The following is a 19,823-nucleotide window of genomic DNA, read 5'->3' as shown; positions in this document are numbered from 1 at the left end:
TAACTACCTCCTTAAAGGTCCTCTCTCTAATACAATCACATGGGGGTGGGGGGTGGGGGTTAAGGCTTCAAAATATGAACTTGGGAAGAAATCATTCAGTCCATAGCGGTCAGTGAGACAATTTCTCTCTATATAGCAAGATACATTATAAAGCTATACTGCTGGAACACTGTGGTATTATTCCAGGTACAGAAGCTGCTGGATGTAAACAGAGTGCCTAGAAGCAGGTCTGCATGTATAGAAATTTTACATATAACAGAGGTGACAGTAAATTTATTGATTACAGATGAGGCTATTCATTATTAGATGGTGCCCAAGGCATGATATAGAAAAGTATTACAATAGAACCCTAACTATACCAGCATAAAAATCAATTCCAGATGGAGTAAAAAACTATGTAAAATTTTATCTAGAATGTATTTTAAAACTTGCAAATCAATAAAAAAAGACAAAAATCCTACTGAAAACTGGACAAAATACAGTCTATTCTGGTTATCTGTGGTAGTTATTTTCTATAAAATCACCACAAACATGGAATTAGCAAATACTGAGCCATTGTTCCTAGGGGAAAAAGAGTTTACTGCGAGTCTGTGGTCATAACATTTTCATCAACGATCAATACATAACTTTGTTTTATGTGTGTTTCTGTTTCTGTTTTATTAACATTGAGCTCATTGCCAGTAGCACTATAACCCATGCCTGACAGAAGCTCATCTAGCACGCGTTTAGCACGCGTTTCCTCCGTAAGGCACATCACAGCTTTTCTCACTTAGGGCACCAGACAGCAATTCAGCACTATGCCTGGGGCCATATTGAATAGCAAAATCACAAACAAAATGCACAAAATACAAACTGACTTCAAAAAGGACACTTGTTTATAGCAGGAGAGCTGAAAACAAGGAGACAGACCTCAGCTGGGAATGTGTGCCTTGGGTGACTCAAATTTTTCACTGCTCTACACATGCCCATGAGTGACTGTGAAAACACCCTGAAGTTTGATTTTGGGGTTACAAAGAAATTTTAGTAACAACTTGCAAGTATGGAATCTGCAAACAAGGACAAACTGTACATGGACAGGCAATTTAATGGCTAGTAAACCAACAAAAATATGTTCAACTTCACTATTTACTGGTCAAGTCTAATGTAAAATTACTATAAATTACCATTGGACACGCAGGACATTGGTAGAATTTGAAGTTCTGATAATACCACATGCTGGAAAATGTGGGAAAGTGAGAGCTTGTGCTTCACTGGTGGGACTATGAATTGCCTCCCACCTTGGAGGGCAATCTGCCACACCTGGTCGCGGTAGGCGCGGCACACCTGCAATTCCACTCCCAGCTCTCTGTCACCAGGCGAATCTCGTCCACCCAGACAAGAAGACATGGACAGATGTTCACATACGATGGTCTCTATCAGTGAAAACAACTAAGCTTCACTCATCAGGCACATAAACAATTAAAGTGGGACTGATTCATAGAATGGAATGCTGTATATTTGTTAAAATTAATGTCACCTACATGTATTAACATGAACTTCCTCACCAACCTCCAAAAAAATGTACTTATATGCTATTTACAAGAGACCTACATAAAGCAGAACACAAAAAGGTTGAAAAAAGAAAGTGGGACAGAAATACTAACAGAGGTTCTCAGCAAATGCGAATAAAAAGAAAGCAGATGCAACAATATTATTATCTAGCAAACTGAACTCAAGGTGAAAAGCATGAAAAGGAACTTAAAAAAAAGAAAAACAAAAGCTATGTAGCCTAAAACCTATAGGTATTTAAAAAATACACACAAATTTAAAAAACAGAAAACTGATAGAAATTGGCAAATCCAGAATGATTATAAAATGGATGTCTTTCACATATTTTCAGATATCTGTAATCCATGTGGACAAAAAAATAGACATTTTTAATAACACACTTAACATATCTGATCTAATGCATAAATTATGTGTGGCCACCATTAGAACACACGTATTTTGTGAAATGACAGAAAATATTCACAAAAATTAATCATTATCTAATTGGTTATAAAGAAAATCTTAACAAATTAACAAAAGTAAAATACATTCCAAATTCACTGAAAATAATGCAACAAAAATCAGAAAATAATAAAAAATAAAAGCCTATGTGCCTGGGTACAGGAGGAAGACGATGTAGCCAAAATGGCATTCAGAGGAAACTTTATAATTTTAAATGCATTTGTTTGAAAATTTAAAATGACTAATAAAAATTACTTTTTCAGGACATTAGAATGACATAAAGAGCACGTCCATTAAAACTTACATACAATGAAATGCACAAATTTTAAGTATCCATTAATAATACACACCAGAATGGCCCAACTTAAAAAGACTGACCAGACCGAATGCTGGTAAACACGTGCAGTGACGAGAACTCCCCCACCTGCCAGTGGGAGTGCAAAATGGTACCGCCACCTCAGGAAAAGGTCTGATATTTCTCACAGCACACACAGACCCTCCCTATAAGCCAGCGATTCTATTCCTAGGTATTCTCCTAAGAGAAATGAAAATATACTCGTATGTCCACAAAAAAACTGTATGAGAATATCCATCATAGCTGATTCATATTAGTCAAAGGATGCACTCATGTGTCCATCAACAGGAGAATAGATAAACCAACTGGTACAGTCATAGAAAGGAACATTATTCAGCAACACAAAACAGCAGCCTGATACAGGTACAACATGAATGAGTCTCAAAGACAATGCTAAGTGAAGGAAGCCAGGCTTAAGTGCCTATGTGCAGCAGGATTTCATTTCTATAACGTTCTAAAACATGTAAAACTAGTCCATGGTAGAAAAATATCAGAACAGTGGTTATCTGGGGAGGAGGGGAGCTGACTAGGAAGTTACATGATGGACCTTTCTACATGATAGGAATATTCTGTGTCTGGATAGGGGTTTGGATTGCGGAGGTTTCTGCATTTGTTGGAACTTATTAATAGAATACTTAAGATTTATGCATTTCACTGTATATAAGTTTTAACTCAAAAAGAAGAAACAAGAATAGTACACAGATCCCTCCTGTGATGAGCAAATAACAACCAAGTTTCAACTATAAGAGGAGGACACACACCACCCACACAAGGGACACACCTGGAGCACCCAGCTCAAGTGACCAGGACGACTGCACCACTGGGCCCCACAGCACACCTACTACATAAGACCACCCTACTAAGCCTGGAACACATAGCAGCCCTACCTAGTAAATAGAAAGAAAAACAGGGAGGCAGCCAAAAGGGGGAGACAAAGAAACATGTCCCAAATAAAAGAACAGAACAAAACTCCAGAAAAAGAGCTAAACGAAATGGAGACAAGCAATCTACAAGATGTATTGTTCCAAATACTGGTTATAAGGATGCTCAGTGATCTCAGGGAGAATTTCAACAAAGATATAGGAAACATTAAAATGGAGATAGAAAACATAACTAAGAACCAGTGAGAAATAAAGAATACATAAACAGAAATGAAGACTACATTACAGGGAATCAACAGATTAGATGAAGCAGAGGATCAAATCAGCAATTTAGAAGATAAGGTAGCGGAAAACACCCAATCAGAACAGCAAAAACAAAACAAGAACCCAAAAAAACCGAGGAGAGTTTAAGGGGTATCTGGGACAACCTCAAGGGTACCAACATTCATATAGGGATACCAGAAGGAGAAGAGACACCAAGGAAATGAAAACCTATCTGAAGAAATAATGACTGGAAACTTCCATAATCTGGTGATGGAAATAGACATACAAGTCCAGGAAGTGCAGAGTCTCAAACAAGATTGAGAAGCCAACACTAAGAAAGCCGACCCAAAGAAGCCAACACTAAGACACATCATAATCAAGATGAAGGTTAAAGACAAAGAGAGAACCTTAAAAGCAGCAAGAGAAAGGCAGTTAGTTACCTCGTAAGATTATCAGCTGATTTCTCAACACAATCTTTACAGGCCAGAAGGGATTGGCAGGAAATATTCAAAGTGATGAAAAGCATGGACATACAACCAAGACTACTCTACCCAGCAAGGCTATCATTTAGAATCGAAGGACAGATAAAGAGATTCCCAGGCAAGAAAAAGCTAAAGGAGTTCATCACCACCAAACCAGTATTACAATGAATCTTAGAGGGACTTCTATAAGACCAAAAAAAAAAAAAAAAGAAAAAAGAAAAAAGAAAAACACCAATGAATAATAAAATGGCAATAACTACAAACCTATCAACAATTATTTTCAATGTAAATGGATTAAATGTGTCAATCAAAAGATAGGGTGGCTGAATAGGTAAGAAAACAAAACCCTTACATATGCTGCCTGCAAGAGACTCACTTCAGATTGAAAGACACAACAGATGGACAGTAAAGTGATGGAAAAAGATATTTCATGAAAATGGAAACAAACAAACACACAAAAATCTGGAGTAGCAATACTGATACCAGACAAAATAGCTTTTAAACAAAGACTGTAACAAGAGACAAGAAGGACCCAGTAATCCCACTTTTGGGTATTTATCTGAAAAAACACAGAATGTGACTTCAAGGGGACGTGCTCATTCATATGTTCACTGCAGCATTATTTGCATAAGCCGAGATATGAAGGCAACCGGGGTATCCCTGAATGGATGAATGGATAAAGAAGAGGTGGTACATATATACAATGGAATATTACTCAGCCGTAAAAAAGAAGGAAATCTTGCCGCCATCTGCAACAACATGGATGGACCTAATGGGTACTGTGTTGAGTGTAGTAAGTCAGATAGTGAAAGACGAATGTCACATGATTTCACTTGTAAGTGGAATCTAAAGAACAAAACAAACAAATGAAACAGAAACAAACTCATAGATACAGGGAATATTTTGATGGTAGCTGTGGGTAAATGAAAAGGGGGAAGGGATCAAGAAGTACAAATTGGTTGTTATGCAGTAGTCATGGAGATGTAGGGTATAACATAAGGAATACAGTAAAAATATTATAATAACTATGTATGGTGTCAGCTGTCTACTAGCTCTATCAGGGTGATAGATGGGGAGGGTTGGGGGCAAGGTATAAAAGGTGAAGGGATTAAGAAGTACAAATTGGTAGTTACAAAACAGTCATAGGGATGTAAAGTATAGCGAATATAGTCATAATATGGTAATAACTATGTATAGTGCCATGTGGGTACTAGTCAGGGGGATCACGTCTTAAATTCTATAAATGTCTAACCACTATGCTGTACCCCTGAAACTAATATAAAATAATAATATTGACTATCAGCTGTGAGTGAAAAATTAAAAAGGGGGGAAAAGACAAAAGAAGAATAAGAGGTTCAAAGTTATAAATATAAAACAAATTAAGTCATGGGGATGTAATATACAGCACAGGGAATACAGTCAATAATATTGTGATAGCATGGTACAGTGTCAGATGGTTGCTGGACTTATCATGGTGATCACTTCTTTAGCATAGGGAATGTAATCAATAATATGGTAATAATTATGTATAGTGCCAAGTGGGTACTGTTGAATAACTATGATGTACACCTAAAACTAATACATATTGTATGTTAACTATATTTTAATGAAAACCTAAAAAAAAATAAGAATAGTACACAGATACTGAACTCATGTTAATGATTCCCACGCTGAAAAATTTCAGGGTAAGTGTGCAAATATCTGCTACTTGTGAAAGGATAAAAAAATATGATGGATGGAGATGGATGAAAAAATAAGCAATAAAGCTAGCACAGCATAATGCAAATGGTAGGATGGTTGGCAGGTGTATGGATTGGATGATCAGTATAAAACTCTACTTTTCCATATGTTTGAAATTTTTCACAACAAATGTTAAGAAAAAAAGGATATGTTAAAGCATGAAGAAAGTGATCTTTGATATTTAATTTAGATATTAATTTTTCCCAAATTTATCTAAAAATTCATTGCAACTCCAATCAAAATACCATCAGAATTTTTCAAGGAAATAAGGGTGCTCTTGAACAAAACACATGAAAACCGACATAATTATTGGTAAATGACAGAATTTAAATTTTTATGTGATCAATAAGAAAAATAACTATTCAAAATCATTATGAAACAACGAAAGGACAATGGTTAAGGACTACAAAGAGACATCTGACAAAGAAGAACCATGGAGCCAGAATACATCTGTCCTTGAGCAAGCCTTGGTGATGGGCAGGGGAGAGTTGAGCAGTCAATACCAGTCTTCATCCTCTGAAGTCACAAAAACAAACAGATTTGGAAATCACGTTGGAGGTAAGGAGAAATGGGCTTTCTTCTGTGTGGTGGGTCACGACCTGTGCACATGTGACAGGACTGCTTACACACAGGTGCGTCCTATGCCCTTCATGTCCTTCTCTTCAGAATGTCCCCTAGAGAAACTCTGTCTACCAGTCTTGGGACACAAACAGGGAGGCACCATGGGCGTGGGAACAAATTCCTGTCACTGCAGGGAGAGTCACATGCTCCGGGGACAGAGAGGAAGAAAGACTACCAGGGAAATTTTAAATACACTGACACAGTTAATTACACATGTCAAGTATAATATCATTTATGTAAACAAGTGGATAGAAGTCAGATGTTCTATCTATCTCTCTAGATACATGGATGTACTAATGCAAAGAGGGCCCTGCTCTGGCCACACCCATGTGACAACGGAGGCCGAGCCTGAGGTAAAGGTCAGAGGGGTGGGACCGGGTAAGCGTTCAGTTTACCAGAGCTGCCCAAATTATTTGCAGGAATATGTTGATTTAATCCGTAATTAAAAATGCAAATAAAATAAGTGTAAAAATACTGTTAAATTTTTCTGAAAAATTTAAATATGTAAATACATATTTGAGATTTATATATTTAATACATTTGATCATATAAAATTATATTTATATACTTTATAATATATTGTATGTTTTATATACTTATCTAAATTATGATATAAAAAGAAAATAATAATTCAATGCTTGAAATGACTTATACCTTTTCCCAAAGCCTCACTGATGTTCCCTTGATGCGATTTCGTCTTCCCTCACTCAGCGCGTGAATAATCATTAAGGAGAAATGCTCAGTACTACTGCTCAGCATAGGACAGTCTCACAAGTCTGCCCCGTGCAGGCAGCGCCTGATGTGTGCTCAGAGGGCCTTGCCCGCACGCCACACCCAGGTGGCTGGTGTTGAAGAGCCGCTGGGGGGGACACGGACATGCAAACAGGCTCAGTAGGCCAAAGCACAGCATCTGTGTCACTGTTCAGAACATTTGGAGGTGACGCTCTGGCACTCTCATGTCTGGTAGGAAATGAGGAATCCACCCGCCTCTGCTAACCTCAGACATGACACTGATGTGATTCTCAGGCTGACGGCGGTGACGTGTGGGGTCCAGGGGGCATCTTCCCACAATGGGACAAGGGTGGTGGCAAGACGCTGCACCAGGAGTCAGAGGCCTGAGTTCACAGCAGAAACTGTTCATGGCTCAGTAAGGACCCTGAGCCACGCTCCGAGCCCCGGCCTCCTCATGGTCATGGCTGACCAGGTCTGAGGCCCCACCATGTGGTGGGTGGTACTGGGACTCCAGGGAGAACTGCCCCCTGGTTCCAAATGTGTTTGGACACTAGCTCCCGGTGGCCCCGTGCAACCTGGTCTGTGTGCTGATACTCCTTCCAGGTGCCCTGGAAGGTCACGACTGCTGAAAGGAACTAGCAATGGCTATTTTTATGACATTTTTCCGAACATGAAACTGGAAAATATAATAGTTTTCCAGCCCACAACAAGCACACTGCCATCCTTGTGTGAAATCCAGCCAACTTCCAGCAAATTCGGCAAAGACATGTGTTCATTGGGTTTAAAACCTGGATTCTTACATAACGGAAACCCTCAGAGAATGAGAAAATGGTCTGAGGAAAACAGATACTTACTGAAAGTTATGATTTGGGCTGTGTGTTGGACCTAAAAAGAAAAAAGGACATGTTATTAGTATTTCATGATTTGGAATCAAACTTTTCCAATGCAGCCAATGGTGATGGTGGCCGCAGCCCAGGGAGGTCATTTGTGGTGAGCTGTCCTTGGCTGGGCTCGAGCCCTGCCCAGGAGGCTGTGCCAGGGGCAGGGAGACCACAAAGCGTGGAGGGGTACTCTGTCCATATTTTTGGAGTTTTTGCTTTCTTTCTGTCTCTCTCTTCTTATCTAAGCTTGACTCCAAGATCTGTTTTACTCATCAGTGACAGGACGGTCTGAGGTTGTGTGACAGGTTGGGGCACTGTAGGGACCGTCTCACAACTGGGATGAAAGGGGACACATTCCTTCTAGCCATTTAACTCAGTCGCCACCTGTGCCAAGCAGAGGAGTACAGAACTGTCATCACACTGGGCCAGGTTTCTGGGGGGTGGGGGTGGGTAGGTGCTGGGCCTGGGGTGGGGGAACCTCCAAGGCGGTGTGCGGCAGCCTGCCCGCAGGGCGACCTCATGACACATGCCTGCTGGCGGGGCGACCGCGGGACACATGGCTTGTTGGCTGAATCTCGCAGCTCACCTTTGTGCCTGCTGTTATGGCCTGCTCCAAGTTTACAGACCTTCCATCTGTGTCCCTGTTCTTTAAGTACACTGAATGGGGAGCAAGCTAAGCCAAGGCCTCGCGCACAATGAGAAAGGCCGTGGGGAACGGCTTTACACATTTCCTCTCTGCTGGCATGTGTGTGTGTGTTCAGTTTCAAACTGCAAATTAATCTCCCCTTCAGTGCCTGGGAAGCTCTGAGCTGCAAACTGACAGGCCCACCTTGTCCCACTTACCGAGCCGCACGAACAGGACGCCGGTGGCGGTAATGGTCTTCATCCCGTTGGTGGCCACGCACTGGTAGTAGCCGGTGTCAGTCGTGTCCAGGTCTTGGATTCGCAGCCGAGAGCCATACTCCGTCTTACGGATGATGACCCGCCGGGGCTCCTGCACCACTGGGGCGTCATTCTTTAGCCACCGCACGCTGGGGGGCGGGTTGCCGGCTACCTTGCAATGCAGAATTGCCGTCTGCCCTTGGACTATGGTGATGTTGTTTACCGGTTCCAGAAAGTTCAGGAAGTAACCTGCAAAGGAGAGGGTCACAGAAGAGCAGACTTCAGCGAGGGCTGGAGGAAAGGGCAGCCTGAGCTCCTGCGAGGCGCTGCCTCGGGAAGGCATCCATTTCTCTCACAAGCGTGCAGTCCACTCTCGTTACTGGCGGTAACGGCATTCTAGAATGTTGCCACGAACACTGAGTTAGGGGCTACGGGAAGCACGGCTGTGACTGAGCCTCTGGTCACAGCATTTCCATTAAACTAACATTACGTAACCTTATTTTATGAATGTTTCTGTTTAAAGACACCTTATTTAATACAGAGGATGCCAGAAAAAGTGTACACATTTTAAGAAAGGAAAAAACTACTAAAATTATGCTGTTGGTAACCACTTTGAGCACCTCTTATAATTGCAGAAGTCCAACGTGATTTGTATTCATCTTTTGTTATTGGTACATATTATTATTATTTTTTCCATTCTTAAAATGTGTATGCATTTTGTTGGCACACAGCGTATATTTTGTTGAGTCAATAACGTTGAGCTCACAGCCAGCAGCGTGTAACCCACGCCTGGAGGAGGCTCATCTAGCACGTGTTTCCTCCATAAGGCACATCACAGCTTTTCACCTAGAATACCCACAGCGCTTCAGCGCCATTATTGGGGGGCATTTTAAGCAGTGAAATCACCAACAAAAATGTGAAAAACAAGGGGTGATAGACCATGAAAAGGACACGTTTCCGGGGTGAGCTGAAACAGGGAGCCAGCACGTTGCCTGCTTCAGCTTCTGCTGGGACAGCGAGCAGCAGGCAATCCAAACTTTCCTTCCTCTGGGCATGTCTGTGAATGACCACAAAAGCACGTGAGAACTGATCTGTGGTTACAAACACACGTTAGGCAGCAGGGGACCTCTTGATAACAGAATCCGGAAATGAGGATGGGCTGTACTTCTCTTTTCTCTAAATCTAATCTAATCTCACTAACTTATGATGTAAATTCATGCTCAGAAAATCCATGGTCCTCCTGCCACACCAGATACGCTAATCACCAGCCTGAACAGAACAAAAATGACAAGGCTGAGTGTTGCTGGAGGTTCTGACCCCACAGCACCCAAGACATGGGCAGGAAGAAGTTGCTGAGCACTAGTACTCTGCAAGGAAAACAGGGCCCCAAAGTACCCAGAATACAGAGCAAGTAGGGCTGGAAACACTGCCCTGGAATGGGGGAACCCAGTGCAGCCTGGGGAAGGAGCGCTTAGCCGGTGACATAGGCAGTGAGAACAAGAGAAACTGGAACAGTCAGCAGAGAGAGGTGTTTGTGTGTGTGTGGGTATGTGCATCTGTGGTATGTGAGGGTGTGTGGTATGTGTGTGTGGTACATGTTTGTGGTATGATTTTGTGGATGTGTGTGGTGCGGTGTGTGTATGTGACATGCGTGTGTGCATGTACATGTGTGGTGCAGGTCAGGGCTGGGGGTTTACTCTCTTAAGGTAAACATGCATGCTAAAATTACATCACACACACACACACACACACACACACACACACACACACACAAATAAGGCTAATAATACTGTTAGGTTCTACCTTGCTTGCCCGCTAGCCAGCCCTTTTCTTAATGCACTGAATTAAGTTGTAGAAGAGAATCCTATCGATGACACAAAGCTGGAAGGTAACCAAAATATCAATGATAGCCCCCTGAAAAGATGGGCTGGATCAAGCAGGGTAACATTCCATATGTCATTCTGGGTGACATTCCCGATGTTAATTCCTCATTAACTCAACTGCACCAGCTCAACTTGGGGAGACCTGCATTCCTGAGGCTCCTGCACCAGACCCTGTGCCTCTGAACACAAAATTAAATCTTATTTGACAATCTGGTACCATCTGGGCCACCCAGATTACGGTGAGCACATTGCTTCATGGTGTTCTGGCCAGCGCCCGTGCTAATCAGAGGGTTTCATATGAAGAACGTGCAAGTTGCTTCATTGTCAAACGTTTCATTAAGGTCTTCATAACATTAAATGCAGTGTAGGGCATATAAAATAGTCATCAATTTGTAATTTAACATAGCAAATGCATATTAAAGTCACAACAATCTCTTCTGTTGGCATAGCTCAATTATAATTCTCATCTCTACACTGATGACAAAACATGGCTTCCCAGCAGCCACAGCACACTTGGGGTAAAGATGGCGTGTGAGGGTCTGTCTCTGTGAGCTGACTATCAACAATCCAAACAGAGCAGATCCAGGAGTTCTGGAGGCCCGGACACAGTGGTTGCTGCCGATTGTCATCTCATCCACTTGGGGGCTAGCTCGAGTCATTCTGCCACCACCTCCCTCCATTTTTAGGGCATATGTGTAAACAACTTGGGCTATCTCTATTAATTGGTTGAATATCTTGAAAGATATATAGCAGGATCTTCTTCAACACAGAAGAAACATTTGTCTAGAAAGGGAGGAGAGGGAGAGGAATGGTCAGAGAAGAAAGTTAAGGAGAATATTCTTTTTGTATAACTTAGAAGGGAACCTGGGGAGAAACTGAGACTGTCCAATCCATTACCGTAAATGGACCCCTAGTATCTACTTCTTTGCAAGAATATCGTGTTTTACATCGCATGGGTATGGAAACATGGAATTCTCCTTCATTCCCCTCAACAGCTTCTCCTACACCCTTAAATGACAAGCTGACAACTGTTTAGACTTAGGCTTTTTGTTTCCCCCAAGAAGGCTCTTTTTTGAGAACTGCAGACAAGATGAACTCCTGCCTGCTCTACCCTCTGCACGCACGGAGAGCGTGGTGTTCACCCGTCTAACACTGTGAAACCTTCTAGTGGAGGCCGAATGAGGCTTAGCTGAGAGATGGTGCCAGCACTTCCCTTTTAGATGCTTTAGTAGTAATAGCCAACATGGACTGAAGAAATCCATCAGGGCTGGAATCAAATACCTAACACACTTGATTTAATCATCAAAGCACTTTTGTTTATGTGAAAAAGCCAAAATGGCAAATCCATAGAGACAGAAAACAGATTAGTTGATGCCAGAGGCTGGGGGAGGGGAAATTAGGGAGTGACTCAGTGGGAAAGGGGTCTCACTTTGGGGGGATGAAATAAACGTAGTCCTGGGGTCAGGAAATGCCCTCTGAGAAGGATGGAAAGGTCAGGCCAGGTGGACAAACCAGATAAAAGCAAGTGGGGGGAGGGAGGGAGGGGAGGGGAGGAGAAGGTGTCAAGCAAAGGGGGCAGGGGGCCGGCCAATCTGTTGAAAGTGTCCTTCCTGGAGTGCTCACAACTGACAGCTGCCCTCAGCTTTGCTGGGACCCTGGGAAAAGGCCATCTCAATTGCTGGGAGCCTGAGGTGCCCTATTTAAGCAGATAGCCTTCCTTTCTCTCACCCTAAAGCCCCATCTTCCTCAATTTACAGAAAACAAAGGAGAACCTAGGACCTAGTCCACATGTGGGGCTCTTACCAACTCGTCTCCATCCTATACCATCTAAACCAGTGGGCTCCAATCTGCTGTCACACTGGGGTCACCTGAGATCTTATACAGAAGACCCACCTGCACCCACGGCAGTGACGTCCCAGTCAGTGCCTGTAGCCTGGGCTGAGAACCCTGCTCCCAAGGGCTGAGGAGAAAGAAAAGCTGTCATTTCAGTGTGCTAGACCTAGCCAAGAGAGAACTTAGGATCAGAAACACGGAGACAAGCATCCATGGGGGGGTCCTGGGACTGGAAAAATGTTCCTGACTGGCCAGCACCCATACCTGGGGAGGATGTGGATGCCAATGGCATGCAGAAGGCCTGTCCAGCTGGGAAGGGACTGGACAGGACCCTATGGGCGGTGCCTATGTCCCCTTAGAGGCCCTGAATCAGCCTCCTTCATGTTCTCTGGACGCTCAGAGAGACCAAAACTACAGGTCGACACCATGATGACTTCATAAATTCATAGCTCCCTCTGTAGGTAGGTGAGCAAAGCTAAGACCTTGGGAAGAAAGTAGGAAGACAGATAATGGAGAAAAGCTAATTTATATCCCTGGTATCAATGCTTCTGTAATTTTTCTACCTTTCCCACACTCTCTCCACTGAAGGAGGGGGGGGTCCCTTGCTATTCCTAAAATACACCAACTTGTCCCTCACTGTGCTTGGTCGAGAATACCCTGCCCTCAGATCTTCGCTGTTTCTCAAGGGGCAAGTCTCTGTGCAAAGGTCACCACCTCAGGGGGTGTCCCCTGGGTGCCCACCTAAAACAACCTCCATACACTTCTCATCTTGCCCCACTGATCTTGGCCGGTTGCTATGGCAACGTTACTTTTTTTTCAATTATGATGACTAACACATTTAGACATCAAGAATAACAAATGTTACTTTTGCGTCTAGTTTCTCAAATTCAATTTAGAATCATCCTGACAAGTTCCATTTAAAAGTTCATATGTTGATGGAGAGAAAACTGCTATTACAGATGATTTGTATAAAACTGCCCTCTTGACAATAGTGAGAAAGTAAGGTCTGTGTCACTACTGCAGAACTTCTCATCTATTAAGAAAAGCGTTATCATTTTTTTCATACAGATCTTCACATTTATTTTCAGGCAGTTTTCAAGATACTCTGTAATTTTCCTTACTATTGTGTGACTTTGTTTTATTTCTATTATTTCCATATAAGTAGCTTAAGGCTTATAGGAAAACGATTAGATGTTTATACATTGTAGTAATTTCTTGTTGTTGCTGTATCAAATTAGCACAAACGTAGCATAAAACAACACAAATTTATTGTCTTACAGTCTGGAGGTCAGAAGTCCTAAAATCCAGGTGTCGTGGGGCTGCCTTCCTTCTGGAAGCTGCAGGCGTCTCTCTCCTTCCCTTCTAGGCTTCCAAAGGGCCCTGCACACCCTGGCTCCTGGCACTGCTGACATCACTACAACCTCTGCTTCTTATCACACCTCCAACTAGTGATCTGACCCACCTGCCTCCCCTATAAGGACCTTTGAGATCACACTGGGTCCACCTGAATCATCCAAGATCATTTCCTCATGAGCTGGAGCATCTTGCAAAAGGTTTTTGGCACTGGGGCTCTCCTGCAGCTGTCTGTTCACATCTTTATACTATTACTCTTTTTCAAACTTCTGCAGTTAATGAATTTTCTTTTTCCTTTTCTAATACATGCATTAAACGTGAAATCTCCTTCAACTTTTTCTTTAAGCATCCAATAATTTATTTTATTTATATATGGTGTGTCAGATCCAAATATCTTGCAATTTACATTATATTTTTCTTTTAGCTATGAGTTTTTAAAAGTGTGCTTTAACAGCAGGGTTGTTACAGAACATAGCCTGTGTGATGACGATTCTTTGATACCACAGAGATTTGATTTCTGGCCAGTGCAGCATCAGCCCACATCTGATTGGTAAGAATGTGTTTTCCCTAATTGCTCAGTGCAGGAGTTGTGGTCACATGCCCATCAGATTCAGCTTGTCAATTTTCTTGTTCAGATTTTTTTGAGGCTCTGTTTGGTTTGCACATATTTGGGTTTGTTTTGTCTTCCTGGTGGATTGATTCTTTTATGTAATGTCCCACTTAGTCTCTACAAATTTTGTTTTGATGATTACTTTATCTAATATTAATATGGCCACTTACGTTTGCTTAATTTTTGCATGGTATAAACTTTTGCCGTTCTTCTACTTTCTTTATTTAAACTTTATTTCCAATTACAGTTGACAATCAATATTATTTTACATTAGTTTTAGGTATACAGCATAGTGGTTAGACATTTATATAATTTAAAGAAACCTCCCCAATTAGTTTAGAACCCACCTGGCACTATACATAGTTATTACAATATTATTGACTATATTCCCTATGCTGTACTTTATATCTCTGTGACTATTTGGTAACTACCAATTTATACTTCTTAATCCCTTCCCCCTTTTCACGCAGCCCCGAAAGCCCCCTCCCATTCAGCAACCCTCAGTTTATTCTCTGTATCTGCGTCTATTTCTGTTGTATTTGTTTATTTTGTTCTTTAGAGTCCACATATAAGTGAGATCATATGGTATTTGTCTATCTCTGACTTATTTTACTTTGCATAATATCCTCCAGGTTCACGTATGTTGCCTCAAATGGTAAGACTTCATTCTTTTTATGGCCCAGTAATATTCCATTGTATAAATATACCACATCTTCTTTATCCAATTATCTATTGATGAGCACTTAGATTGCTTCCATACCTGGGCTATTGTAAATAACACTGCAGTAAACATAGGGGTGCATATATCTTTTCGAATTATTAGTGTTTTGGATTTCTTCAGATAAATATCCAGGAGTAGAATTGCTGGGTCATAAGGTAGTTTTATTTTTAATTTTTTAAGAAAGCCTCATACTGTTTTCCATAGTGGCTGTATCAATTTGCAATCCCACCAACAGCACACGAGGGTTCCCTTTTCTCCACATCCCTGTCAACACTTGTTGTTTGTTGATTTATCGATGACAGGAGTGAGGTGGTATCTCATTGTGGTTTTTATTTGCATTTCTCTGATGATTAGTGATGTTGAGCGTCTTTTCATATGTCTATTGGCCATCTGTATGTCCTCTTTGGAGAAATGTCTATTCAGGTCCCCTGCCCATTTTTCAATTTGATTGTTTGTTTTTCTGGTGTTGAGTTATAATATGAGTTCTTTATAAATTTTGCATATTAACCCCTTATCAGATGTATCAGTGGCAAATATCCTCTCCCATTCAGTACATTGTCTTTTCTTTTTGTTGATGGCTCCTTTGCTGTGCAAAAACTTTTGAGTTTGATGTAGTTCCATTTGTTTATTTTTTCTTTTGTTTCCCTTGCCTGAGGCGATCTATCAGAAAATAATATCACTATGAGCAATGTCAGAGAGTTTACTTCCTATATTTTCTTCTAGGAGTTTTATTTTTTAGGATCTTACATTTAAGTCTTCAATCCACTTTGAGTTTATTCTTGTATATGGTGTAAGAAGGTGGTCCACTCTAATTTTTTGCATTATCTGTCCAGTTTTCCCAGCACCATTTATTGAACAGATTGTCTTTACCCCAATGTATATTTCTGCTTTCTTTGTCAAAGATTAATTGACCATATATTGTGGGTTTATTTCTGGGCTCTCTATTCTGTTCCATTGATCTCTGTGTCTGTTTTTATGCCAGTACCATGCTGCTTTGATTACTATTGCCTTGTAGTATAGTTTGATATCAGGTAGTATGATATCTCCAACTTTCTTCTTCTTTCTTAAGATTGCTGTGGGTATTCAGGGTCTTTTACAGTTCCATATAAATTTTAGGATTATTGGTTCTAGTTCTGTGAAAAATGCCATTGGTATTTTGATAGGGATTTCACTGAATCTATAGATTGCTTTGGGTGGTATGAACATTTTAACTATTCTGCCTATTCATGACCACAGTGTATGCTTCCATTTATTTGTATCTTCTTCAGTTTCTTATAGTTTTCTGAGTACAGATGTTTTATTTCCTTGTTTAAATTTATTCCTAAGAATTTTTTTTTGATGCAATTATAAATGGGATTGTTTTCTTAATTTCCCTTTCTGACAGTTCATTTTTGGTGTATAAAAATGCAACTGATTTCTGAACATTAATTTTGTATCCTGCTGTTTTACTGACTTAATTTATCAGTTCTAGTAGATTTGTTGGTGGACTCTTTAGGGTTCTCTATATACAGTATCATGACATCTGCAAATAATGACAGTTTTATTTCTTTCCAATTTGGATGCCTTTTATTTCTTTCCTTGTCTGATTGCTGAGGCTAGGACTTCCAATACTATGTTGAATAAAAGTGGTGGAAGTGAACATCCTTGTCTCATTCCTGATCTGAAGGGGACTGCTTTTAGCTTTTCCCCATTGACTACAATGTTAGCTGTGGGTTTGTCATATATGGCCTTTACTATGTTGAGATATTTTCCCTCTATTCCCATTCTGCTGAGAGTTGTTATCATAAATGGATGCTGAGTTTTGTCAAGTGCTTTTTTTCTGCATCTAGTGATATGATCATATGAGTTTTATCCTTCATTTTGTTTATGTGGTATACCATATTAATTGATTTGCAATATTACACCAACCTTGCTTGGTGTAATATTGCAAATCAATATTGGTGGATCTACACAGTAAATCCAGTCTTTTTCTTAACATTTAAAACCTGTTAATGCATGACATATTAACAACAGCTATAATTTGTTAAGGAAATTATTTAAACCCTTGGCATGTATTATTTCATTTAAGCTTAATGAGGGTTATTTCATTTAAGCCTCATGAGGATTGTACGAGGTTAATACTGAGGCGGCTGAGGCTCAGAGAGCTGAAGGACTTTGTTCAAGGTCACATAGCCAGTAAAGGCAGGTCTAGCTGTCTCCAAAGACCTGGTTTTTCCATCATATCTCAGAGCACCTCCAGGATAGTGTGTGTGTGTGTGTGTGTGTGTGTGTGTGTGTGAGTGAATCCCACTTAATAATGGTGTATGAACTTTTTAATGTATTGCTGAATCCGGTTTGATAATATTTTGTTGAGGATTTTTACATATGTGTTCATCAGGGATATTGAACTAGAATTTTCTTTTTTTGTAATGTCTTTGTATGGTTTTGGAATCAGGGTAATGCTGGCCTTATAAAATGAGATGGGAACCTTCCCTCCTCTGAATTTTCGGGAATAATTTGAGAAACAGAGGTGCTAATTCATCTTTGAATGTTTGATAAAATTCACCTGTGAAGCCATCAGTTCAAGGACTTTTGTTTTTTGGGAGTTTTTTGATTATTCATTTGATTTCATTAGTAGTAATCAGTTTGTTCAGATTTTCTATTTCATCTTGATTCAGTCTTGGAAGATTGTATGTTACTAGGAATTTATCCATTTCATTCAGATTGTCCAATTTGTTGGCACATAAGTGTTTGTAGCATTTTCTTACAATTCTTTGTATTTCTGTGGTGTCTGTTGTCACTTCTCTTTGATTTCTGATTTTTTGGGGGTCCCTTCTTTTTTTTCTTGATGAGTCTGGTTAAAGGTTTATCAATTTTATTTATCTGTTCAAAGAACCAGCTCTTGGTTTCACTGATCACTTGTATTGGGGTTTTTTATTTTTTAGATTATATTTAATTTATTTCTGCTCTGATCTTTATTATTTCCATCTACTCACTTTGGGCTTTGTTGTTCTTTTTCTAGTTCTTTTAGATGTAAGGTTAGATTATTTAAGATTTTTCTTGTTTCCTGAGGTAGCCTGTATTGCTATGAATGTCCCTCTTAAAACTACTTTCACTGTGTCCTATTGATTTTGAATTGTTGTGATTTCACTTTATTTGTCTCACAGTACATTTTGAATTCCTTCCTTGATCTCATCATTAACCCACTCATTGTTTAGTAGCATGTTATTTAGCCTTCATGTGTTTGTGTTTTTTAGTTTTTTCTTATAATCGATTTCTAGTTTCCATTGTGGAAATACCAATTTGTGGTTTCAATAAATACCATTGTGGTTCGGGAACATGCTTGATGTGATTTCAGTCTTCTTAAATTTATTGAGATTTGTTTTGTGGCGTAACGTGGTCTACCCTGGAATATGTTCCATGTGCACTTGAGAAAAATGGAATGGATATTCTGCTGCTCAGGGGTGAAATGTTCTAAAAAAACCCCAAAATCAATTAAATCCATGTAGTCTAGTGTGTCATTTAAGGCTGCTTTTTCCTTGCTGATTTTCTGTATGGAAGATCTGTCTATTGGTGTCACTGGGGTGTTGAAGTCCCCTACTATGATTGTATTACTGTTGATCTCTCCATGTTGGTCAATATTTGCTTTATATATTTAGGTGCTCATATGTTGGATGCAGAAGTGTTTACATGGGTTATATCCTCTTGTTGGATTGATCCCTTTGTTATTATTTAATGTCATTGTCTCTTATTATAGCCTTTGTTGTGAAATCTATTTTGTCTGATATAAGTATTGCTACCCCAGCATTTTTTCCATTCCAGTCACATGAAATATCTTTTTCCATCCCTTTACTTTCAGTCTGTGTGTGTTTTTCAGTCTGAAGTGGGTCTCCTATAGACAGAATATGTATGAGTCTTGATTTCTTATTCATTCAGCCACGCTGTCTTTTGATTGGCACATTTAATCCATTTACATTTAAAGTGATTACTGATAGGTACATAGTTATTGTTATTTTATTATTGATATTTATGTTCCCTCCCTCCCCTTCTCTTTCTTAAAGAAGTCCCTTTAACATTTCTTGAAATACGGGTTTGGTGGTGATGAACTCCTTTAACTTTTCCTTATCTGAGAAGCTCTTTATCACTCCTTTAATTCTAAATGATAGCCTTGCTGGATAGTCTTGGTTGTATACCTTTGCTTTTCATCACTTCGAATATTTTGTGCCAATCCCTCTTGCCTATAAAGATTTTGTTGAGAAATCAGCTGATAGTCTAATGGAAACTCCCTTGTAGGTAACTACCATGTTTCCCCGAAAATAAGACCTAGCCGGGCAATCAGCTCTAATGCATCTTTTGGAGCAAAAATTAATATAGACCCTATATTATATTATATTATATTATATTATATTATATTATATTATATTATATTATATTATATATTATTATATTATATTACATTATACCCAGTCTTATAGTAAAATAAGACCTGGTCTTTTATTAATTTTTGCTCCAAAAGACGCATTAGAGCTGATTGTCCGGCTAGGTCTTATTTTCGGGGAAACACTGTAGCTGCCTTTCTCTTCCTGCTTTTAGGATTCTCTGTGTCTATAACCTTTG

At 40.0% G+C, this 19,823-nt stretch overlaps 1 protein-coding gene across 3 annotated transcripts in view; it reads right to left on the bottom strand.

Annotated features, from left to right (window-relative positions):
• Positions 1-19,823, bottom strand: part of ROR2 (receptor tyrosine kinase like orphan receptor 2) — a 230,511-nt gene that overhangs the window by 24,592 nt on the left and 186,096 nt on the right. For all 3 annotated transcript variants that reach the window (XR_012495647.1, XM_019713868.2, XM_074330190.1), the window contains 2 exons: positions 8,789-9,076; positions 7,919-7,949 (listed from right to left, as the gene is read on the bottom strand). Coding sequence is in view for 2 of the 3 variants with exons in the window: in XM_019713868.2 (XP_019569427.2) it covers positions 7,919-7,949; positions 8,789-9,076 (319 nt within the window). In the remaining variant the exon portion in view is untranslated. The remainder of the gene's footprint in view (positions 1-7,918; positions 7,950-8,788; positions 9,077-19,823) is intronic.

This window comes from Rhinolophus sinicus, linkage group LG04, assembly GCF_036562045.2.
Source record: "Rhinolophus sinicus isolate RSC01 linkage group LG04, ASM3656204v1, whole genome shotgun sequence".
Taxonomy (NCBI): Eukaryota; Metazoa; Chordata; class Mammalia; order Chiroptera; family Rhinolophidae; genus Rhinolophus; species Rhinolophus sinicus.
The sequence above is the reverse complement of the archived record's forward strand: the minus strand, read 5'-3'. Positions and strand labels throughout refer to the sequence as shown.